General features: G+C 37.6%; 1 protein-coding gene across 1 annotated transcript in view; it reads right to left on the bottom strand.

The window, feature by feature from the left end:
- Positions 1–4,643: 4,643 nt before the first annotated feature.
- Positions 4,644–21,345, bottom strand: part of nup214 (nucleoporin 214) — a 51,213-nt gene continuing 34,511 nt past the window's right edge. The window contains 5 exon segments of the mRNA XM_030148420.1: positions 4,644–5,477; positions 7,430–7,463; positions 10,531–10,676; positions 13,300–13,471; positions 19,393–19,548. Coding sequence (XP_030004280.1) covers positions 5,441–5,477; positions 7,430–7,463; positions 10,531–10,676; positions 13,300–13,471; positions 19,393–19,548 — 545 coding nt within the window. The 3' untranslated portion in view covers positions 4,644–5,440.

The raw sequence follows: 21,345 nt of genomic DNA, 5'->3' as shown, positions 1-21,345 counted from the left end.
GGATTCCATGAAGACAGCTGCCATCCTCCTGGGTGTCTGGGAGGCTTTCCTTTCCCTTCGCGTCATCAGTGAAAAAAAAAAAAAAAAGGATCTCGAGAAACAAAGAATGAATCGGTTGTACTGTTATTTTAGTGAAATTTGTGATGTAATAAAAACATTTGGACTTTATCGCTTTTATAACTGGGGAGTCGGTGTTTAAAATCCCATAAACTCGTCCTGTTTGGATCAAAGTATTACAAACCTGAAGCTGTGAAACACCTGAGTGTCTAATCTACCAGTGTATCCAAAAATATCCACCGATTTAAACTGCTATACAAAAATACGGTTTGGTCCCAGTATAAAGATGGAGGGTCTTAAAACTGATGTTCCATAAATACTCTGTCTTAAATGTTAATGTGTGCTTGTTGGTCCTCATCTAGTTGGTATGTGTTGTCCATTACCATCTGGTATTGTTCTTACCATCGCTGGTATGTGCTGCCCTTTACCATTACTGTTATTGTAGTTTTTTGTTTTTTTTTCTTACCGTTGTTGGTATGTAATTATTGCTGTTCTTTACCACTTATAGTATTGCAGTTTTTTGTTTTTACCATTGTTGGTATGTAATTATCATGTAAGTTCACGGTTAACTGTTACCTGTGGTAACACCACCAGGAATGTACTTTGTTTCTATTTTTTTTACACACATTTTGGTTATACAATGTAAATACTGTCAAATGAGTTTATTCTAATTTGGTTTAGGCCTATTTTGTTCTATTTTGTTCATTGTTCTGGCTTGAAGTCAAAGGACAGGAGTGAGTATTTAAAATGTTATTATGTTAAGTTATTTGATGATGAGAATGGGGGTGGGATTAAATAAGTTTTTCTTCTTCCCACTCCTTTTCGAGTAGAGATGAATGATTTTTTTTTTTTTTAAATTTTGAATTTGAATGTATTCTGTAAATGCTCGAAATAAACAAATGAATGAAATGAATGAATCCATCCAGATGTAATTCTTTAACTCTTTAAAACCTGACGCGTCATCGTTGACACACCCTACGCATATGCAGTTTGGATGGTTGTAAGTCTTTCACTGTTTGTGCAACTGGAAAAATTCCAACAATTTCTGAAACCTGAGATGTTGTGCTTTATAGGTTTTATTGGGTCATTACAGTAATTTCACTCATGCCTGTACTAGAAGCTGGAGATGAAGCCGTTTTAGTAATATTAAAACATGCAGTAAATTGTAAATGACTGCTAGATTTTGAAAGACCTGGAAAAAAAACAAAGTGCTCTGGAAAAAGGGGCAAACGGACTCATTCATGGCATATTTTCTGACCTTTTAGTTAGTCAAAATAATGGACCATTTTAGGCTGAGGGTTTAAATCAGGGCTGTCAAACTCATTTTAGTCCAGGGGCCACATTCAGCAAAATTTGATCTGAAGAGGGCCGAACCAGTAAAACAATAACATAATAATATATAAATAATGACAACTCCAAATTTTTATTTATGTATTTTTCTTTTAGTGCAACCCCCCCCCCCCCCGCGCCCATAAATTATGAAAACACTTACTTTTATAAACTATCCAAATAAAAAAAATGTTAATAACCTGAAAAAAGCTTAAAGTTCGTAAGAAAAATAAGTTCAATTTTAACAATTTTCTGCCTCAATGTATCATTTCTACATGTGCATTATGGATCAGTTATATATTAATATATAAATAATGTCAACTTCAAACTTTTCTCTGTGTTTTAGAGTGAAAAAGTAAATTCACATTATGAAAAGGTTTACATCTACAAACTATCCTTTCAAAAGAAGTGAATAACGTGAAAAAACTGAAAAAATAAGTGTAATTTTAACAATATTCTGCCTCAGTTTATCATTTACACATTTAGATTATAACTTACAAATACACAAAACATTTAACAATAGGCAGAATATTGTTAAAATTACACTTACTTCTCTTAAGAAATTTCAGGTTGTTCATATTTGTTCAGGTTATTTACATTTTTTGTGAAATTATACTTTGTTGTAGTGTAAATACAGGAAAATATTTACATCTATAAAGAGAAAAAATTGGAGTTGTCAGTATTTCTATGTTATTATGATACTATTTTACTGGTCCTGTCCACTTGAGATTGAATAGGTCTGAATGTGGAACCTGAACTAAAAGGATTGTTAATATTTTAGTGTAATTTTTGCACTTCACAAATTCATTCCAAGGGCCGGACTGGACCCTGTGGTGGGCTGGATTTGGCCCCTGGGCTGCATGTTTGACACCTGTGGTTTAAAGGGTTAACAGATGTTAAATCTATTGGAAGCTGCTGTTTTGGTTTTTTTTTTAAAGTCAGAAAAAACAACAATCATCACAGGCAAATTCTTACCAATTTTAAAATAAGTACATTTTAATGCACCAAATACCCCACTATTAATGTGAATTTGAGGGGTCATGTAAACAGCAGATTTCATATGGATATTCTGAATTAGACCACGGTGAGAAGAAACACACATATTTTGAATTTGACCAAATATCAAAAAGATGAGTTTTTCAAGAGGCTGTTTGAAGGGATGAGTTCACATAATGAAACATGTGCCACTGGTGGGAAACTATTAAAACTTATTTTTAGAGTGGAGCATCCACAGTTGAATGTAAACAGGATTTTCAGTGGTAGATTCGTTTGAGTTTAGCCATGTAAACACATAAGGGCTAAAAACATAGCATTTTGCATCAATGACTACAATTGCATATGCATGCACAAAAAATGCACAAGTTTACAAAATTCTGTTTTCTTCACTTAAAAACAAAAATCATTATGGACAGAAAATCCAACTGCATGACCACTTTCAACTTAATCCCATGGCTCACATCAATTTTAATAGTCCCTGTTTTTTCCTGACCATGGAATACCCAATGTAAAATATCTATATACATGTCAATTACATTATATTTATTTATAATACCTGACAATTGCAACTGCACTCATTAATGAACATAACACCAGGTAGATTCTTTTTACTGACGCTGGACAAATTTGTGTGTTTCTACTTGACTGATTTAAATTTTTTTTTCTTTACTGCTATTATAATTGCTTCCTGTATTTATAATTCTGGGGACTTAACAGAATATAAAAACAACTTTGTTGCACTGTACAGCTGCATTTCTGCAACGACAGTAAATCTTATTCCCTATTTTTCAAACATATGCTGCTGCTGACCGTCTATTTAGAGTAGGAGTCCACAGATAAAAGGCTCCAGACCACTGTGGAAGGTGGATTTCACCAGCCGAGTGGGCGTCTGGTGCAGGTCACGTTATGACCCTTCAGAGCAGGATATGGACCACCTTGTGTCCTTGGTGGGACGGCTGCGATAAGGGTGGACAGAGTGACGGTGACATGGCCCACAGGCCTGGGGGCAGAGGGAGGGGGTAAACAGACTCAGACTCTGATTGGACGAACACCTCCCCATCAGCACTCGCCCACGGCTCCATTTATCTCCTTATGAGTCAGAGAATTCGAAGATGAAGGAAGGAGCTGCATATCCAGTAGGATTTAGCATTAATTAGTAAATTAAACATCTAAACATGGCCCGGGGCTTGTATTCTTTGTGCCACCTCATATTAAACAGGTTTTTTTTTTAGACTTAATTCTCCAAATTTACTTTCTTCTGGCCTAAATAAATACCACGCAGACAGTTCCTTCATTAGAACGGTGAGGTTTCATAGAAAACCTACAAAAACACGCATACATGTTTATAAGATCTACAAATGAGAATGTTCACCCACTGTAACGTCATGAACATTATGGTTTTAAATAGGGGTGTTAGAAAATATCGGTTCTGCAATATATCGTGACGTTTTATTTCACAATACTGTATCGATATTAATAAGTATTGTATCGATATTTTCAGGTATTTATTCAAATGCAGATATGACGGAGGTTCAATTTTGTTTTTTGGTTTTCTTCATTGTTTATATCTTATTATTATTTAACACTGTTTTATTAAATAATGTTTATTTGACACATCCTAACAGCACTTTTTACTGTCTGAGGCAGATGTTAGTTCCTTTGTTGGGACTGCATAAAAATAATGTTCTGATGTTAGTTCTGAACTAATAGAATATGAACATTTGAACAGGATTTTAAACTGTAATGTCTGTAAAACATAATTTAAGTTTGAACAGAGGAACATTTTGGGATATAACAGTAGATCCTGTTGTGATTTTAAAAAAAAAGTGTTTAGTATTTGTGCATATTTCTGGTGTAATTCAATTCTTGCAGGAAATAATCATTTTTTAAAAAGAAACAAAAAAAAAAAATTGCCTTTTTAACATTATCATGATATATCGTGATATATTGTATCGTGATCCTAGTATGGTGATTTGCATCACATCGCCAGATTCTTGCCAATACACAGCCCTAGTTTTAAGGAGCATGTTGAGGATATCGGATCAGAACTGACAACAAGTGATGTAAAGAACCTCTGCATTAGTGAATGAGCCCCGTTACCAGAAAATAATGGCTCTTTGTTCAGTTTCCGCAAAACTTACATAATCATACAACACAGTAAACACTGGACCACCTAAAAATCTGCATTTACAATAAATTGTCAAGAGAAAGGTTTGTATACAACTAGAATTTATTAATATAAAAATGGTTCTGTTGAAATATTTTGCTTGAGGATTTATTTATTTTGAGTTTTTCATGTAAAAATATACATCAACAATGGATTCACTGCAAAAACCAAAAAAAAAGACATTCTTCTTTCTCCCACCTACAGTTCAAACTGTTGTCTTAGCTTTTACTTTTTACACATCGGGTCAGGTCTGCATTGAAAATCAGAAACATGGACTCAGGTTTAGGAACGAGGCTGAGTAAAACACTTGAAATAATTACATGAAAGAGTGAAACATTTGACACCTGAACAGCAATGTCAACATGAACATGACAAATACAAATCCATTTATTACAGCATATTTATGATTTCACACAGAAAAACAAGTGTTTTCTGCAGTCAAAACACATGCAGACATATGTGTTTTGACCCATATTATGCTTTAGTTTATGTAATAAAACTAAATTAAAAGCTGGAAACGTCTATCGTTGACGTTTTATATAAGAAATTAAGATGGGAATCTGTTTGCATACAGAGAATGTTGTTCCAAATGTGACTTGTTTACGCTCACAGGTCGACTCGTCGCCTTTAACTATCCAAGAAAACATGGATCTGTAAATAATCATCAACTCCTGTACTGAGGGAATGCACTGCACACTGAAATCACTCATGAAATCTCAGTTTTTTCATATTAAAACAGTTTCCTCTGAAAATGCATGTAAATCCATGTCACGTCCCGTTCTTCAGCGCGTCCACCCAAATGTCACACAATGTCCCCGTTTGTCCTTGTCCGTCTGTGTCACACAAAGCACTCGATTGTGGAGAGAACTGTCGTGGTGACATGTAAGAAAACTAGCTTCTCCAACTGGCAAATGTTTGAGAAGATGATCTGCAGGAGGATATAAGACAGAAGTGGAGGGGGGGGGGGGTTATTTCATTTCTTGCATCAGCACTTGTAGTGGTAGTAATTTAAGAATAAGATTATTTCCTTCACCATGAACTGGACTTCATGCAGTGTCAGCAGAGAACAAATTAATATCTGAAATATTTAAATAGAAAACAAGGTGTATTCAATTCCAGTTTAGGTTCCAATATTTCCTCCTGCTCAACAACAAATTTCATATTAAAAGCACAATCACAATCATGGATGAGGAAGGAATAACATCAGATAACGTCAGACGCTCTGAAGAAAAAAGTATGTAATGAATTCAAGACTGGGTTATAAGTATTCAATCAAAACAGAATGAATAAAATGTAAAAAGTCAGGTGTTAATCATACTATGACTAAAAGTCTATAATTATTATTAATAAAATTAGTCAAAGAACAGGACACATTTCACCCCCAAAGAGTCTTCATTACGGTGTGAAGCCACAAACATGTGCTTACTTTAAAACTGAAAGTGTCATGACATGTAAAATTCAGTCACTAGACCAGAGAAAATCTACCGACAATCAAAATATACTGAAAAACATGAAAAGAAAAAGGCTAAATATATAAAAAATGCTAGAAAACGTACATGCAAAACAAACAAACAAACAAAAAAAAAACAAACAAACAAACATAACTATATACAGAATGACTAAATGATATAAATGTGTAAAAAATATGGGATTGTCTAACAGAAAAACTGTAAAATTAAGCAATCAGAAATCACAGATTTTCCCACAATAATTGGAATTTGGATTTTTCATCGAATTACTCAGCCCAAAATCCTCATTATTATTATTATTATTTTACTAACAAGTTGGGTAGCCATTCTGTTTTTGTTTTTTGTTGTTAATTTTAAGAAATCAAATGTTGTGCTCATCTTCTTGTGCTGCTCTTTTCCTTAATCTGGTTTTATTTATTGCTCTTCTGTGTCTATTCACTTTGCAGTTGTTGCTACTTTACTGAGATTCACAGTGTCTTTCAGTTTATTTTCATTGCTAAATGTGACAGTAATTAGCGGAATCTCTAAAAGCATGTGAATTTCAGTCAAATCTCTGATAATAAACACTGGATTGGACTCTTCTTGAAAATGTTTTAGTTCCTTCTGGTCAGATTTTAGAACGCGTGGTACTTGTGGGAAGTTGAATTATGGTGCAGATGTGGCATTAACGGCTCACAAGTCAGCCTGAAGACAAAACTGCCGAGTAGGAGGATGCAAAGAAAAGCAGCACAAAGAATGAGAGAGGTGGATTATTAACAGCAAGTGAATGTCTTGAATGGGCCACACACACTCATGCACACTTCAGAGAGCATTCTGCTGGAACGAACCCCGGGGAAGACGAGAAAAGAAGAAGAAAGAAATGAAGAAGAGGCGGCATAAGAGGAGGAGAGGTAGGATATTGGACTGGGGGATGACGGGATGAAGATGAGAGTGGGATGGAACGAAAAACTGACCACATGGGGGTAATTAGTGAGGAAGTTGTAATTCATGCAGCGCCCACTTCAAGGATGGCAGGTGGGTGGGTGGGGGGGTGTCATACCTGCACATACTCAATGGTAACAGCAATAGCACAACTGTCTTTATTCGTTTCTTGTATTTATTTTTTTATTTTATCCCAGGTTAAACAGAAAAGAGGCTGTGACATTGAGTGTGTGAATTGAAATGATACAGAGAAAAGATGAATTAAACGCAGGCAGATACTGTGGACTGGCATTAAATCTGAACGGTTCTACGGGAGGAGGGGGCAGTGCTCTGGAAGAAAAGATGTGAGCTTCAGCAGAGATCAAGCACCGGAGGGAGCAGTGAAATGTGTCTCCACCATATTAGTTCATACACACTGAACAAAACCAAAGGAGCAGTGGACAGAAACACACACACATACACACACATGGTGGGTAACGGCGGTACTTACTGGTTTGAAGAGCCAAAGGTGTTTCCAGAGAATCCTGCAAAGCCCAGACAGAACATCAACAAACATGGCAAAGACTGGGAAATACATGAAAAACCAAAATCTACACTGATCAGTTTTCTTCTTCTTCAGTTCCTTTGGGCTGTTCCCTTCAGGGGTCGCAACAGCAAATCATCTTCCTCCATTTAACCCTATCCTCTGCAGCCTCTTCTCTCACACCAACTACCTTCATGTCCTCTTTGACTATATCCATAAATCTGATCTTGGGTCTTCCTCTAGACCAGGGGTGTCAAACTCATTTTAGTTCAGGGGCCACATTCAGCAAAATTTGATCTGAAGTGGGCCGGACCAGTAAAATAATAACATAATAATATATAAATAATGTCAACTCCGAACTTTTCTCTATGTTTAAGAGTGAAAAAAGTAAATTTACATTATAAAAAGGTTTACATTTACAAACTATCCTCTCAAACAATGTGAATAACGTGAACAAACAGAAAAAATAGATGTAATTTTAACAATATTCTGCCTCAGTTTAATCATTTTACATATGTACATTATAACGTACAGATCACAGTGGATCAACAAATTAACATCTTTTGCGAAATTATTCTTTGTTTTAGTGGAAATACATGAAAATATTTACGTTCAGGAAGAGAAAAATTTGGAGTTGTCATTATTTCTATGTTATGACAGTATTTTACTAGTCCTGCCCACTTGAGATTGAATTGGTCTGAATGTGGAACCTGAACTAAAATGATTGTTAATATCTTAGTGTAATTTTTGCATTTCACAAATTCATCCCAAGGGTCAGACTGGACCCTTTGGCGGGCTGGATTTGGCCCCTGGGCCGCATGTTTGACACCTGTGCTCTAGACCATGGGTTGCCAAAGTGGGGGTCACAAGACACCACTGGGGGAAAAAAAGAAACACCTGCATTCAATCTGTCCCAATACTTTTGTCCATATAGTGTTTGATTTAGGCAATTATACTATGAGGCTAACGAAATATAAGTTGTTTAGAAGTGGTAAGTTTATATGATTTTCATATTTATCCTTGTTTAAATACAAAGGTCTACATCTGTTGCCTCTTTCAGGCTCTTTCATTCCAGCGTTTTAATAATTAGATGCTTAAGTCAGAACCATCCATTTCTACACGGGCAGATTTTAAATGTTCTGTTTGAAAAAAAAACAACAAAACAAAACAAAACAATAATGTTTTAAGTGAACTCAGCAGTGAACCCCTGCACATAAAACAGAACATAATGCAGTGTTTCCCCTACAACTGCATTATTGTTTTGCATCCCAGACCCCTGTTAGAAAAGAAACACCTGAATTCAACGTGTCCAAATACTTTTGTCCATATAGTGTATGACTTATGGCAATTACGCTATGAGGCTCACGATATACAAGAGTGGAAGGACTGAAGAGGTGACCTGGTGTATGTTGTAAAGCACAGCTGTGATTCAGACAAATATAGAACAATCACTTCACAAGTGAAAAGACGAGAGGAAAGAGGCCCAATCATCTCACTAAACAAGTAGGTGGACTACAGCAACAGAACTCTGATGTACTATTGCATTTAGGTCATGCATGCAAAGGTGGAGATGAATACATGCACATCAACTTTGCCAAAAGCATTTTACATCTGCAGAAAAGCAGAGTGGGAGCAGATGGAACAGTAATACTCCACTGTGTGTGTCAAATATTACACTGATTTTAACAAATTTCTATAAATGTCATTACATCATTCAACATTATCATGATGCTCCACATGGAATTTTACTTACTGAGGTTCATATAATGTATAACACAGTGTGTTTCTTCCTGTCAAAGTAAACCTCTATCATCTTCAGCGTCTGCACTAACAGTATATTGTGTGTTGTGTTTTAATCTGGCCCAGAGGACTCACTCTTGTGGAATAATCCTACCACTCCTCCTTATCTGGGTCTAACAGTTTTCACAATCTCCTACAGAAAGTAAACACAACACAAGCGCAACCTCTGAGCTGTAGCCACACACTGAAAAACGCCAAGTTTTGACAAGGACACATTTCTTTTTGTGTGGTGTTTCCTTGTGTGGGGATGTAGTCATTTTACTACAGTGGCTTCCTTCCTCATGTGCAGATGTTCCATAACTGTCCTCAGATGTCATCCTCTAGCCCCAAACAAAATGAGTATGCTTCAATCATTCATAAAAATTACAAACCAACTGAAAAACCCTGAGTTTTTACTCCACTTGCAGAATAATGAGCAAAATCTCTCACATGCACCAGCAGAACAGGAGGAAAGTGTGAAAACATCCACAAATAATTATGCTCTGAATGTCCATGCATCAATTTAACACATGATGACGGAATAGTTTAACAGAAGGTCTTCAAATTTGGTACAAATGTTCACGTGGACTTGAACAAATGAAACAATTTGGTGGCCAAAGGTCAAGGTTAGACCAGTCCAGACTGAACATACTTATTCTCATTTATTTAAAATTAATTTGTTACATTGTATTTTATTTTACCTTGGAGAGGAAGGTGCAATTCATAGATTAGGTGTATTACATAACTGTGATTATGCTGACTCCAAAACCTTGAGACTGAGTGTGTTTTGTTTATTATATGTGTCTGAATGTGAATGTGTAGCACTGATGTCCAAGACAAATTTCCCGTGCAGGACAATAAAGTTTATCCTGATCACATATTTCATGCAAATGTAATAGTTTATTCTTAATACCACTTGTTTACTCTTATTCTATTTTTTCCTCTTTATTTTTTTAAATGCATGACATTGTACATGGTGAGAGAGAAACTGTATCTCAATTCTCTGTATGTTCTGTGCATTTAGCAAATGGACAATAAAGAATCTTTGAATCAAACATCTAACATTTCACACCCTAATGGCCAAACTGGTTTTGTCTATAATTGCGAGAGAACTGAAAGAACACATTACAATGCTTATAACAACCCAAAGCTACAAAAACACAGAGCAAACTGACTGACACTGAAGCGTATTGACTTTGTTGTCATTATTATATAACAACTCTGCTTTGTATGCAAGCAAGACGACATTTAAAAAATAAGAAATGCCATCTGAAGTAGAGTGGTCTCACCTCCGCCTTGCGGCTGTTGTCCAAATCCAGAGAAACCGCTGGGCTGACTTCCAAACCCGGGGCTCTGCTGGGCCAGGCCCCCAAATGATGGAGCACTCTGATTGGCTAGAGCACCAAAAGAGGGGGCATTGGGAGGTGAGGCGAAGCTGAAAGCAGAAGGAGATGCAGAGTATGTGAGTATGTGCCGCACAGACCTGACAAATATGAGAGGGTGGTCACAAATCACACAGGAAAACCATGCAACCATACATTTATTCATTTCTGTGATAAATTAATATAAAAAATCTTAGACACTAACATAAAAACAGAAACATGTGAATGACCAGCCCCAGTAAGATTTTAAAACTACAGTTTATTTCAACAAATAGAATGGGAACAAAGACAAGAGTGACAAATTATATAAGTATTCAGGATACACTGCTGGTTCTTCCAAGTACATGCACAACCCGGGCAGAAGGTGTCAGATGGTGGGTATGTGTGTGTGGGTACGAGAGGATTGAGAGACGTGGGTTTAAGCAGTAATCCCTTCCACAGGACCTGAGCCCACTGACTCCCACCGCAGAGAAATGAGAGAATAAAGCGAACAGAGGCAGAGGAGGAGGAGGCCAGTTTAATCTGCAGGCAGAATGACCTCTGAGTGAGATTATCTGAGGGAATAATCTAGCCCTGCTCAGCTCCATAGCTGTCGGCTCAGTGCCATGGTATCAAAACACATGGACGTGGCAGACACACACATTTGGAAAAAGGTGAAATTATTTAACATGGAGAGCACCGGAAGGATAGAGAAGAAACTAATCCCTTCTTTTGTAATCTACAAATCAAATTTAAATTATGGCGGCCTTTGAGATTAACACGCAGACTTCAGAAAGGAGCTGCACAAGCCACTTCACACAAACTGTAATTCTGGTGACAAAGCTAAGCAAACATGGTTTTTCAATAATTGTTTATTATGTAGAACAATGTCTTGTTGACTCTCAGAGAAGTTGCGCATCTTGACGTCTAATAATACCCAAGACCTGTGTTTCATGTGCTGCATTTCCAAGGGGTAAGTGAAATCTGTGTTTTACCCCAATTTATTGTCATTATTCCCCAGATTTGGTGCCAAGGTTTATTATTAATGAGCTACTACATAATAACTGTGGAGCCTGTTGTAACACATGCTGTCATCCACCTCATCACCTGTGTCAGATTCAGCTCCTCTGATGAATTTGCATTTGTTCTTTCTGTGAATACTGTGTAGAGACCATTACCACTCTGAATTTCCACCAAAAAATGACAAATGCTCAACTGGAAAAAGCAGAATAAAGGCACAGAGGAAAAAAACAAAACAAAAAGCAGTGATGAGCTGGGCAGAAAACCTCTGCATTCATTAAAACTTATCCAAGGTCTCCAGGTAATACCAAAATGCTTGAAAAACAATACTTCTATTTGTGACTTAAGAAAAATCACTAAAATAAATCATCGGCTGGAAGGAGAAGGCTGTGCACCAGACTTACAGAAGTGTTAGTTATAGGCAGCGATGTTGATTAAAATGAGATCCATCTGCTCTTGCATAAATCTATTGTCCTCCACTGAACATATGCACATTCACTATGAATGTTACAGACAGGTTTTAACAGCGGCTTTTAAAAATACAAGTCCCCAAACTGACTTCTTTTATTTAATCCCTTTAATGTTATACAAGTGTTGAATTCTGCTGTTCAGTCATTTTATGTATTGTGCTTGTGTGATTGCAGAAGTGAGCGAGGGAGAACACAGATGTTTCCAAAAAGCCGATTTGTGCTGCAGGCAAAGTCCTGCTACTGTGACTCTATCAGAACTGCACATCTGGACAGACATTTAGCAACTGCACCAATGTCACAAGGAAAAAAATAAACAGCTGTTCTAATGTTACACTACTACCTTACCCAGAAGGAGGTGGGACACTTTAAACAATATTTATTTAAACATTAACTTTCCCAATGAAAGATAGAAAAAATAGGACCAATGTCCCTGTATCTCACCGACGTGTTCTATCAATAATCAGCAACAACTTGAATTTATGAGGCTGCAAGGTTCTGTCTCTATGTTAGAGTCCTGTGGTCTTACTGCAGGAGATCAATCTCCCAATAGAAGTGGGTGGTACTTTCACTGGAGGATAAATCAACTAATTAAATGAAAGTCCATATATGACTTCCTATCAGTGATCAATAGTAACTACAGGGTGTCCCATAAGTCTCCATACATAGGAGACATAATACATATGGTTCTAACATGTATTTCTTTATATTTCTTCTTTATAGTTCTTCAGCAGTGGAGGACACGCATTGAAATGTGTTCCCGACAAAATGGCAGTCATATAGAGCATATTATATAAATAAAAATGGTTTATGTCAAGAAACGTTTATTTTTCCTATGTATGGAGACTTATGGGACACCCTGTATATTGATACCTCTAACCATTTCCATGTTATAAGCCATCAAAATATGATCCATTATAAGTAAAGGCAAATGTTTAATATTTCAAAACTTTGTCAAAAATTCAAAACTCAAAATTTCTCAAAACTGAACAAACTTTGTTGACCTTGTCCCAAGGAGGATACATATAAAATTTGAAGTGAATCCGACCAGTAGTTTCGTCGGAGAAGATGTTTGAGGAAACCGCTAATGAAGACGACACCAACAATGAAGACGACACCGGACACAGTGCCTTGTGACCTCGGCAGAGAAGCTTCATTAAAAAAACAAAAAAAAAAACAAAAAACAAAACAACCACTAGACTGTTCTTACCCGAATCCTCCCATACTGGAAGCTGCCGTCCCCTCTCCAAACACTTTACCGGCCGATGAACCCATTGAGTTGTTGAATGACGGGGCTGATCCAAACGCTGCTGCACCACCAAACGCTGGAGAACCTCCAAAAGAAGGAGGACTTCCAAACACCGGGGCACTGCCAAAGCCACCTGGACGACAGCAAATAAATGAACACAAATGAAATGTATTTAATGCAAGGTTTTTGTTTGGCCTGAGCCACTGTGTGAGGTAATGAGAGTACATCATCAGACAGTTGCATTGTGCAAACTGCAACAGAAGAAACATAACATGCTGCACACTTTTAATCCCCCTCAGCTAAATATAGTGTAAGATTCTGTTGAAAGTTACTGCCCTATAATTTTGATTAGATGGTTTTTGTGTAAAACTTATTATATACGTATTTATATTTGAAAGTACTCAGTTATTATAACTGCAAAAGGCCATTTGACCTTCAAAAAGTAAATCAATTTTCAATAGGCTTTTGCTCTATGCCAAGATGCATCCACAGTATAAATTTGGTGCAGATATGTCAATGTATTCTTCAGATAATGTGATTATGTTGTTGAATGGACGGACAGACAGCAAAGCAATTACAATACCCCTTGGCCGAGGGGTAAAAACCCCAAGTCAGAGTAGATTTGCCCACAATTGTACTATTGCTTCCTTTCCCAAACAACACCTGAACTGACCTAAAATACTCAAAATGTAAAACATAGTGTTTCTATATGGATTAATTATAATGGTTCTTCCAGTTAAATGATGGTGGTATGTGATGAAGTCATAGTGTAGGGCAGGGGTTCCCAAAGGACCTAAGAGAGGAGACTGTTTCAAGACTAAAAAACCAAACTTGATGTCTTCCCAGCTCCAAAATGTACATACATTATGGAATCTCATTAACACTTTAAATGCAGACATGTATTTTGTAATTCGTCACAGCAGTATATCATAACAAGAGTCAAATTACCTGTGTTTAATGTTACATTTCATATCACCTCATAATGGCCTCCACTGAAAATTGAGGACCAGTGTTCTTGACCCATCAATCATATGAATACACCATGTACATGATTCAAGTACTAAATTCTAGATAAAACAGCAGTAAAACAAGATAAGGTATCAGAGGTATTTATGGACCTGCGGCTGAGTTCACTTAAAACATTAGCAAAGTGTTGTTTTTTTTTTTTTTAGATAGAACATTTAAAATCTGCCTGTGTAGAAATGGATGGTTCTGACTTCAGCATCTAATTATCAAAATGCTGGAATGACAGATCTTGAAAGAAGCAACAGATGTAGACCTTTGTATTTAAACAAGGATAAACATGAAAATCATATAAACTTACCACTTCTAAACAACTTATCTAGTGTTAGCCCAATACCGTAATTGCCTAAGTCATACACTATATGGACAAAAGTATTGGGACAGGTTGAATTCAAGTGTTTCTTTTGTAACAGGGGTCTGGAATACAAAACAAAAATGACAAATGTCATAATATATAGTTTTATATTGTGATAAATATGATATCGATTATTAATATTGATGTTTATATCTCAAATCGGCATGAACAGGACATCTTACAGTTGTAGCCATGACGTGTCCCAATATTTTTGTCCATATTGTTTATAAACAGCAATATTTCCATAAAGTTAAATGGGAGATTTTTCTTCCTAAGTGAGATGTGAAGAAATTAGAGGGTTAGGTGTGGTAGAAAATTATTATTTATAGTCAGAGCATGAAAAATATTTTAGAAATTTAGAGGTAGAACATTTAAAATCATAGTCATGGATAAAAAACAAAATCAAAATCAATGTTGAGAGAAATTAAGTAAAAACCATCTCTGAGGCAATGTGGAAGCAAAGATAAACCAAACTAACCAATGCAATGATATTTATCCCAATATAGAACACGTGGTGCCAAGCACAACAAAGCCCGCCCCTCGCATGTATTGTATCTTATTTTGGCATCAATCCAGCTGATGTCAGCATAGACAGACAACACAGACAAATTTCAGGATCATAAGTAAATGGGGGAGAAAAAAAAATCATAACAAATTTTAACTTTGACCTACTTTTCCCAAAATACACTGCATGTTTCCCAAATGTAATCACATCTATTCTGGGTCATTGACAATCTATAAACCCAATTTGGTATGAATTCAACCACTAGTTTTGCTGCTAAAGTGTTAACAAACAAACAAGTAAAGAAACAAACCGAACCAAAAACAATACCCCTTGCCTCCCCTTTGGGGGGTGGGGTAACTGTATTATGACATTTGTCATTATTGTTTTGCATCCCAGACCCCTGTTAGAAAAGAAACAACTGAATTCAACACATCCCAATACTTCTGTCCATATAGTGTATGACTTAGGCAATTATGCTATGAGACTAACGCTATCTGTTTCAGTATAGATTTGTGTGTTTAACAGGTGCATCTGAATGTCAAATGTCAGACTCCAAAATAAAATCTCTCTGTGGAGTTTTTATTCCAAGACTATTTTGGTGTTGACATGTACTCTGCCAGTCGGGGACTCACTTTGACCCTAAGTTTGAGAAAGTCAGCCGTAGGGGAAATGAATACCTGGCAGTGCATGTGGCGTATCGCCCAGCACTACAACATGGAACACATTATCTTCTTAGAACTGAACGACATAATGTGACAGCTTAGTGGCAGAATGAACACTTCACACCAACCCAACTCTGCAGATGGCTGGGAATACAAGGAGGGGAAAGGGGGTACTGAAATTTCAGCCTGGCCAGCAGCATGGCCCAGTAAATAATTGATTGAGCTAAAGTAACAGGATTACATTCCCGGTGCACAGGCATTAGGGTGTTGAGTGGGATAGCCCGGACGGCTGCTTCTGCTCACGACTATTAGAAATGAGAAATACTTGGCATGAGCTCAGGAAGTGTATAGAGAAAGTACTAGGGATCATGGTCCCATTTTCACTTGAGATGGTGTACGTGGCCAAATTGACAACAATAGTAACAAGTACGGCACACAAAATATATATGTGGGAGAATGATGGTGGCAAGTAAGAAGGCGATAACCAAAAAATGACTGGAAACGGAGACGCCTAAAGTAGACGACTGGGTCGAAGTAATGCATATTATATATGTAAAGGAAAAAAATTACTTTTTATACAAGACTAGAAATTGATAAATTTGATGGATATTGGGATAAGTGGATCAGATACATTTCACCTCTTCACTCAGACTTCACTTGACTAATAATAGGAAAATGACCCTTGGGGTTCACAGCTACAGATGATTTGTGTCGTTTGTATGTTTTATACTTTTTTTTTTTTACACTAAAACAAAGAGAAGAATTTGGAGTTGTCATTATTTATAGGTTATCATAACAGTATTTTACTGGTCTGATCCACTTGAGAAAAATTGGGAATGTGGAACCTAAACTAATATAATTGTTAATATCCAACCATCTTCTGAGGGAGAGGTCACAGGGGTGCAGGAGCTTATCCCAGCTACCTATGGGCAAAGGCGGAGTACACCCTGGACCTGTCACCAGTTCATTGCTTATGGAGATTAACAATGCTCACAGTCATACCTATGGGCAATTTAGCTTGACCAATTAACCTATATGCGCATGTCTTTGGGTGGCGGGAGGAAGCCCGAGTACCCAGAGAGAACCTATGTCTGCGTGGAGAACATGCAAACTCCACACAGAAAGGTCCTCCCCAGGGAATCAAACCCAGGACCTTCTTGCAGTGAGGCGACAGTGCTATCCACTGCACCACCATGTCACCCCTTTAACTGTTAATATCTTCATTGTAATTTTTGCATTTTACAAATCCGGTCCACAGGCCATATGTTTAATTCAAGTGACTTACACCCTGAACAGGCCTTCTGGATGTGTTGTATTGTTTCTATTGGGACATTTAGTGTGCAGCTCCTTTACAGAACAAAATCAATAATGTCATCCCATTACATTGAATCATTTTCAAACTCTCTGGTGGTAAAAGGAATAAAAGTCACCATTATCATTTATCACTGACCACAGACTGACTCACTTATCTATTTATACTTAATTTGTAATATAATTGTATCCGGGTAGAAAACTAAAGCTGGTTATCTGACAAACAGTTAAGTGTTCTGCATAAAGCATACACAGGGATAACAAATCAATGAGGACAACAACACAAAATAACAGCTGATGCTCATCGTCATGCTGGTTTCACATACTATTGATATAATAACCAGAAAAGGTCAATTATGGTGGAAACTTGTTACTGTTATTATGAACTGCACATGATGTTGCACTGTTAGATCAACTTATGAGGCCAGGGCCAGATGTGTTTGATCTTACATGCTTTCTACTCAGAGATATTACTGTTTTAATTGCACATTATTGCATTTTTATACCCAAATTGATTATTGACAACCTTTTATGGCATTGAAAAAACAAATCTGGACCAGACAGCCAACTGTTTTCAGTTAAACCTGCATGAACATGACAGCTGCTTAATACAAAAAAAGGACCAATGTCCCTGCAGCTCACCGACATGTTCGATTAAGAATCAATAAGTTAACTCTTTCGGTGCCAGACAGTTAAGGGGCTAATAAGCCTTAAAAGCCTTAAAAGTGCCACAGAATTTTTCAGTATTTCGCGTCGTTCTTATAATATTCGAAGAATCCTGCAGGAAACCGCTCGGTAACATCCGGCGTGTTCTCCAAAGCCGATCTGATCGGCCCGCGGCACTTTAAAGGTTGTATTTGTAAAGCCGATTTAATCGGCCCATGGCACTGAAAGAGTTAAATTCACGAGGTTGTCAGGTTCTGTCTCTATGTTGGAGTCCTGAGGTCCTGATACGGAGATCAGTCTCCCAATAGAAGTGGGCGGTACTTTCACTGGAGGAAAACTCAACTTATTAAATGAAAGTCCATATATGACTTTCTATCAGTACTCAGTAGCAACTATATTGATATTTGTAACCATTTACATGTTATAAACCATCTATATACGGACCATTATAAGTAAAGGCAAATTTTTAACACTTCAAAAATTCGAAAAAAGAAAAAAAAACAAAAAAAAATCTAAATTTCTCTAAAGTGTGAACAAACTTTGTAGACACTATCCCAAGGAAGCTACACAAAAAATTTGAAAGGAATCCGACCGGTAGTTTTGTGGGAGAAGACGTTTGAAGAAATTGCTGATGACAACAACGATGAAGATGAAGCCAACGACAGACACAGCACCTACAGTAGCTCATGGCCTATCACTGATGAGCTAAAAAAAAACCTGTACGCTTCTGTATCTCATGAATGTCAGTCTGTAAAATAATCTGATACAATGATATTAAATGGCGTATCTGTTTTGAAAAGGTATAATTAAAAATGCAGAGTACATACTACTACTTTGTGGCGTCAAATGTGCTCTTTTGGACAGGACATGCATATGAAAACGTGGAAAACATATATATAAAAAATAAGTACTGATATCTGAGGATTTGCAGTATTGATCGGCTGTTTCATGTATATAACAAACATACAGCTGATACTGACATAAAGGCATCTTAGCTTGTGTCACTGCTCTGTGACTGAGCAGTGCTGAGAGGTAATGTTGCATCAGCAGTATTCTGGCAGTAATGACTGAGCATCTGACTCCCTCACTTTCTGCTCTGCTGGGGCGACAAGATAAGGGCCCTCGCTGGAGCTCAAATGATAAAGGAGAGAGCCATGTTTAGAGTGAGCTGCGGAGGGAAATGATACACATTTTAACAAGGTTCCTATCATGATATCACTAAACGTCACACATCATTAAGCCATAAAAAATCCCCTCAAACAATATAAAATAGAGAGGATCAAAATAGAACTGATGTAAGCCCTGCCAGGGTAAACTGTACGCAAATAAAATACTAATCTGAAAATTCCTACTAATGTTACCCTTTACATTTGCTAGATCCTTTGCTGGGTTCTAATTAAAGGAATTAATCTCTCCCCAAAGGAAATCGGAACCAACATAAAGAAACAGACCTACTGGTTACAAGATAGAACGTGTCAGCACTAGGAATTATACTACTATTTAGTAAAACAAAGGAATAAAGGAAAGTTTACCTGGCTTTGATGGAGTAGAGAAGGAACCAAAGCCTTGGGATGCGACACTTCCTCCTCCGGTGCTGAAGGTCCCGGTAGGTTTCTGCTCTCCGAAGGACGACTGCTGCCCAAAACCAAAGGCCTTGGCCCCACTGTTCCCAAACAGATTATTGGCACCTATCGGAGCAAGAAGGTGGGGCAACACCACGGTACATGTTAGGGATGGATCACTAATGAACATCTATTAGGCAGTTTCTCAGTAAAGTTCACCGAGTATGGTCTTGTGAACACGACAAGTACGGTTTTGATAAGAACAGTCCCAAAGAACAGACATCCTAAGAACGCAAGTCTCTGTAATTGGAACAGTTTGTGCTTGTGAACTTTCCTCCCTGTTTCTGCTGTATTTCTGCCATTGACTACCTAATATATTTCCCTCAGTCTACCACAATATGTCACTCAATTTGATTTTAATTCATTTGTACTAGGGATAGAAATTATCGATTAATTCATTAATCGTCAGTTGGTTGCCCTTATCGATCGATTAACGATTAATTGATAAGCGGTGATTTTCCTGAGAACCTGAATTTCTTTTTCAATACGGTCTATAAGAATAAAAGCTAAATACTGTACAGTCTACTCTCGTTAAACCGCCCGCCGTTATACCACCATTTCCGCTTATCGCCATCCGCCAGCCCAGTTCCATGCACAAACAACACTTATACCATTGATTTCCCGACCGTTATACCGCCAGCGGCGCGGCGCGGCACCTCCGAGGTGCGGCTCCCAGTGTTGTCTTTTCCGTGGAAACCGGGTCGAAATGGCTCTTTGAGTGTTAAAGGTTGCCGATCCCTGCCTTACAACATAACAGAATCAAGATTTATTTAGAAACGCAATTAGAACGGGTTAACGGAGGCAGCATAGACATCATATAGTAAAGACATGCACATTATGGACGCAACCCGTTGTAACGCCATTTTCGCTATACCGCCAATTTGGCCGTGAACGGAAGTTGGCGGTATAACGAGAGTAGACTGTATATATACTTCATGAAAAAACCATGTCATATTCCTTGATGATTGATTTATTGAACCACTGGATACAGTCAGTGTTTCCTGTGGAATTCATCTGTTGATGTGACAGTGTGTAATGGGGGGGTGGGGGTTGCACACGTGTGCATTTCGTTGGTGGGTGCATGCGTGTGCGTTTCATACGGGGGGGTACTCGCACGCGTGCAGTTCGGCCAGGTGTTGCACGCGTGTTGGTTGGCAACTGCGCGCGTGCGTGCATCACTTTCCGTCCTACTTCTAATACTATAGGGGTACGGTGCAGTCTGTGCCCTCGCAGAAGTGAAAATGAAACTTTTCACTCATTTATCTTTTCTCCACCTCCTGAAGCTGCATTACATACCTGTGGCCTCAATCAGGAGCCTGGAGGATGTTTTCAACTTCTGTCTCACCGACTGTGGACTAGATCAACCTCCATGAAAACGCTCTGATACCGACCCCACATTTGTGCATGTATTTATTTGGGGGTGCACCGCCCCCACAAACAGATGGGCCAGTCTGTGTTTGGCTTCACCATGTCCATAAAGACATTCTGACTTATCAACACCAAGATCCGGTCCAATGACTGGCTATCCCAGCCACGGCGTCACAGCACAGACACACCAGCAGCCTTTGGGCAGGTGTGGACGGGCAGAAAAGGGCAATTAATCGACAATTAATAATTTAATCGAGCAAATTCTTATCGATAAGTAATTGTTAGTCGATTCATTGTTTACATCCCTAATTTGTACTATACTATATACATGTCATTTCAATTTTTCTTTATACATTTTGTGCATTTTTCAAAACTCAAACAAATTTCATTGAATTCCATATGATAATAAAGATGTATTTCTCACTACTCTGCCTCACACGTGTTCCAACATTGTATCACATCATCTGGTGACAGTCATGTAGTCAATTCTAGAGT

Source organism: Sphaeramia orbicularis, chromosome 12, assembly GCF_902148855.1.
Source record: "Sphaeramia orbicularis chromosome 12, fSphaOr1.1, whole genome shotgun sequence".
Taxonomy (NCBI): domain Eukaryota; kingdom Metazoa; phylum Chordata; class Actinopteri; order Kurtiformes; family Apogonidae; genus Sphaeramia; species Sphaeramia orbicularis.
The sequence above is the reverse complement of the archived record's forward strand: the minus strand, read 5'-3'. Positions and strand labels throughout refer to the sequence as shown.